General features: G+C 53.2%; 1 protein-coding gene across 1 annotated transcript; it reads left to right on the forward strand.

Moving 5' to 3' along the window:
• The first annotated feature begins 630 nt into the window (after positions 1 to 630).
• Positions 631 to 2756, forward strand: Gsx2 (GS homeobox 2). The gene is made up of 2 exons (XM_005359357.2): positions 631 to 1471; positions 2082 to 2756. The coding sequence occupies exons 1-2, from the start codon at positions 895 to 897 to the stop codon at positions 2420 to 2422; spliced, it is 918 nt and encodes a 305-aa protein (XP_005359414.1). The 5' UTR covers positions 631 to 894; the 3' UTR covers positions 2423 to 2756.
• The last annotated feature ends 1036 nt before the right edge of the window (positions 2757 to 3792 follow it).

Here is a 3792-nt window from a genome sequence, read left to right on the forward strand (position 1 = left end):
ATAAGAAAAGGGAGACTCCTCGTCGTCGCTCCCCCCCCCCCCCGCCGGCACAGAAGGCTGAATTGCTAATTTAAAAGATGCCCAAGGAAGGGCCATTGATCTGAGTGGCCTCAAGAGAACCCCAAATACAAAGGTATTTGGAACCTGATGTAGCATGAATCCGGAACGCCCGGTTTCTTAATCGGGAAGTTACCCACCAGAATGACCTTGGCCAAGTCTAAAAGCTGGGGAGCAAGGACAGGTATGAGTGTGGTGGGAATTAGACGGGGCCGACCTTTACTCCACGATCACACACCCTGCTCCAGAACAGAAGTCTTAGGCTCTGCTGTGCAGGCAGGGTTGACACGGAGGAGCTTGGCTGCGTTGGGTACCTCAGTTTAAATGGTCTGGAAGTTCCCACCCGGTGCGTTCTGCGTTGCGCCGCGGTGAAGAGTTGGACAGAGGCCCAGGCAGGGAGAGGGTAGGACAGAGTATAGACCGCTGAGAAGAGGGGGAGAGAGGGTCGATCCCCCAGCAAAATTAGCAAACCCTACACTTTGTGAAATCTCCCCCCCTCCCCTGCGTTCTTTCCTGCCCGCCCCCCCCTCCCCGCTTCTGTTGTGACTCGGGCAGCCTATCCCGAGGGTGGGGAGCTGCGGAGAAGCCTGAGCTGAACGGTACTCCGCAGCATCACGTGCCAGGGTGGGGGCTATAAAATCCTGAAGCCGGGGCGCCGAGCGGGGGACGTGAGGACCAACCTTCTCCAGGGACCCCTTTGTTCGAGTCCCAGACGCCGACACCTCCGCGTCCCCAAGGGCTTGACCGCCGGCGTCCTAGTTCTCTAGACAGAGCTCAGTTCTCGAAAGGCGAGGGGACGCCGCAGCCCGCGGAACAAGCCATCCATCCTCCGTCGTCATGTCGCGCTCCTTCTATGTGGACTCGCTCATCATCAAGGACTCCTCGCGACCCGCACCCTCGCTGCCGGAATCGCACCCAGGGCCGGATTTCTTCATTCCGCTAAGCATGCCGTCCCCGTTGGTGATGTCGATGTCGGGGCCCGGCTGCCCGTCCCGCAAAAGCGGCGCTTTCTGCGTGTGCCCGCTTTGCGTCACCTCGCACCTGCATTCCTCTCGCCCACCCGCAGGAGCCGGTGGCGGTGCAACGGGGACCGTAGGCGCTGCGGTGGCGGGCGCTGGGGCGGCTGGGGGCACCGGCGCCCTACCTCTGCTCAAGAGTCAGTTCTCTTCCGGCCCTGGGGACCCACAGTTTTGCCCACGGGTGAGCCACGCACACCATCACCACCACCCGCCCCAGCACCATCATCACCATCACCAGCCTCAGCAGCCGGGCTCAGCGGCGGCGGCGGCGGCTGCTGCTGCTGCGGCAGCGGCGGCCGCAGCGGCCCTGGGACACCCTCAACACCACCCCCCTGTCTGCGCCGCCACCACCTACAACGTGTCGGACCCGCGGAGGTTCCACTGCCTCACCATGGGTAGGGCGGGGTACCTGGGTACCTGCGCGCCTCCGGGGAACAAACTTTGCGCCGCCAAGGGAGGAGGTGGAGTGGAAAGTGGCGGGAGGTGGAACTTTGTAGAACTGTTGAGCTCATCCCTAGAAATTCCACGGGTTAACTTGTCAACCTCTTGGTGAAGCCTTATGCACTTCGTTCTACAGGTGCACAAGTGTCGTGTGTTATCCGGGTTTTTGAGACCTGGATCATGACTTCAGGGAAACCCGAGGTTGACTGACTGAGGTTTGGGGTGGGTGTGTTTGAACCTCAGTATTGCATCTTATCACCTGGGCTGGTTCAAGGGTTTCTATGCCTTTGGCTGAGGCTGCTAGCAGTTTCTACTTTGCTAGGCCGGTGGAAGGCTGCAGAGGAGCCCAAGGCCCAGCACTCCTTAGTTGTTTAGCTTAGAATTCAGCGCACATCGAAGGCCTGAATTCTCAGGGACGTCTCTCTCCCTCCCAGACAGGCTGTAGAATGCGAAACTGGGACGAGCATGGGTGTGTTGGGTTAAAACTGTCCTATCCGATAGTTGGCAAGTAGGGTAGGGAATACCTTGCCTGCACCTCACCTCTACTCTCTTTTGGGTCCGTAGGAGGCTCCGACGCCAGCCAGGTACCCAATGGCAAAAGGATGAGGACAGCTTTTACCAGCACGCAGCTCCTGGAGCTGGAGCGAGAATTCTCTTCCAATATGTACCTGTCCCGACTCCGAAGAATCGAGATCGCAACGTACCTGAACCTCTCAGAGAAGCAGGTGAAAATCTGGTTTCAGAACCGTCGAGTGAAGCACAAGAAAGAAGGGAAAGGCGCTTCGAGGAACAATCACACAAGCTGCAAGTGCGTGGGCAGCCAGGCGCACTATGCTCGCTCAGAGGACGAGGACTCCTTGTCCCCAGCCTCGGCTAACGAAGACAAGGAGATTTCTCCCTTGTAAAGGAGGATGCCCCTTCTCAGGCTACCTGCTCCCGGCAGCCCCTGCTGAGTCACAGCACAGGGACCAAAGTTCTAGTTCATTGCCTTCATCCCACCTGGAAAAGGAACTCGGGAAAGTCCAGAGAGTTCAAAACTGAGCCCGACTTTGAAGCTACTTCTTGACTCTTTATTTGGGACTCCACTCAGAGTTGTACATCTTTTTTTTTAAATGTAAATAATCTAGAATTCTAGTCAGTCTCATATAACAGGAACACAGGGTTGATTTAAGTTTAACACTGTATGGAGGGAGTGGGTTGAAACCGCATGTCATTTGCCACCCTTGTCTTTGCAGAACTTGATCAGACGGGGGTTTCTTTATTGTTTTTTTTTTGTTCTGTTTTAAAAATGAAACCATTGAAGTTGCCATTAATATAGAATTAAACTCCTTAGGTCTTGTTTTCTGAAATTTTTCATTGGGGGAAAGTTTTAAATTCAAGTCTCCAGAAGTTCCTTTGTATGTGAATAGTTTTATATAAAATTTATATATATATTTATTTAAATAAATGAAACAAAATAAATATTTTTAATTTGTGGTACCTGCTGTCATCCCCCTAACACACACAGCAACCCTACAGACAGTCGTGTGGAGGGTAAGGACTGCAGTCCAGCTGATGGAACTTGGAACTTAAGGTTTTATGCAGAACAGAAACTTCTTATTGAAAAGACACCTCAGTCCTCATTTGACACTGCCTGCTAGGTGGTGCTCCTTCATCAAAGCTGGTGACAGCACAGCTGGCTGGACAAGGAACTGTCAGAGGGTCACTTTTTATAAAAAGTAGCGGAAAGGCAATGCCATGCCATGCCCATGGTGTTTATGTTTCATTTGTTTGAGACAGGGTCTCATCACGTAGTCCAAAGCCGCCTTCCACTCACAGAGATTCTCCTGCCTCTGCCACCCATGCCAGGTCCACAGCCAGTTTTTACTTACACTTGATCATAGCCAACCCCCCCCAACCCCCCACCCCTGTCTCTTGGGCACTTGCTCCTCTTTTCTGGTCTTTCATCTTGCTCAATACTAAACCAAGAATCCCATGAAGGAATTCACACAATAGGAGTAGTTTTTAGAAGATCCACAGTCCACCAAGCAAGTCAGCGTGAGGGACCTTACAAGTGACTGGAAACTTCAATGTGGCTGCTGGCTTGTGTAAGTCAGTTAGCTGGAGGTCCTCATGTCCTCAGTGCCAAGGTAGCAAAAAGGCAGAGACAGAAAAGTGCCTTTTCAAAATGTTTACAATCTCATCTTTCCAAAACAGCCCGAGAGCTATCTGAAGGGTAATACTCTCCTCAGGGGGCGGAGTTGGCTTATTATTTGTAGAAACTTGATCAAGGGTC

Source organism: Microtus ochrogaster, linkage group LG1 (assembly GCF_000317375.1).
Source record: "Microtus ochrogaster isolate Prairie Vole_2 linkage group LG1, MicOch1.0, whole genome shotgun sequence".
In the NCBI taxonomy this organism is placed as follows: domain Eukaryota; kingdom Metazoa; phylum Chordata; class Mammalia; order Rodentia; family Cricetidae; genus Microtus; species Microtus ochrogaster.

Bases quoted from the DNA above. Each gene is read 5' to 3' on its own strand.
- Gsx2 (XM_005359357.2), top strand. From the start codon at position 895: ATGTCGCGCTCCTTCTATGTGGACTCGCTCATCATCAAGGACTCCTCG. The intron at 1,472-2,081 runs GTAGGGCGGGGT...TTGGGTCCGTAG, and splicing joins GTTCCACTGCCTCACCATGG to GAGGCTCCGACGCCAGCCAG.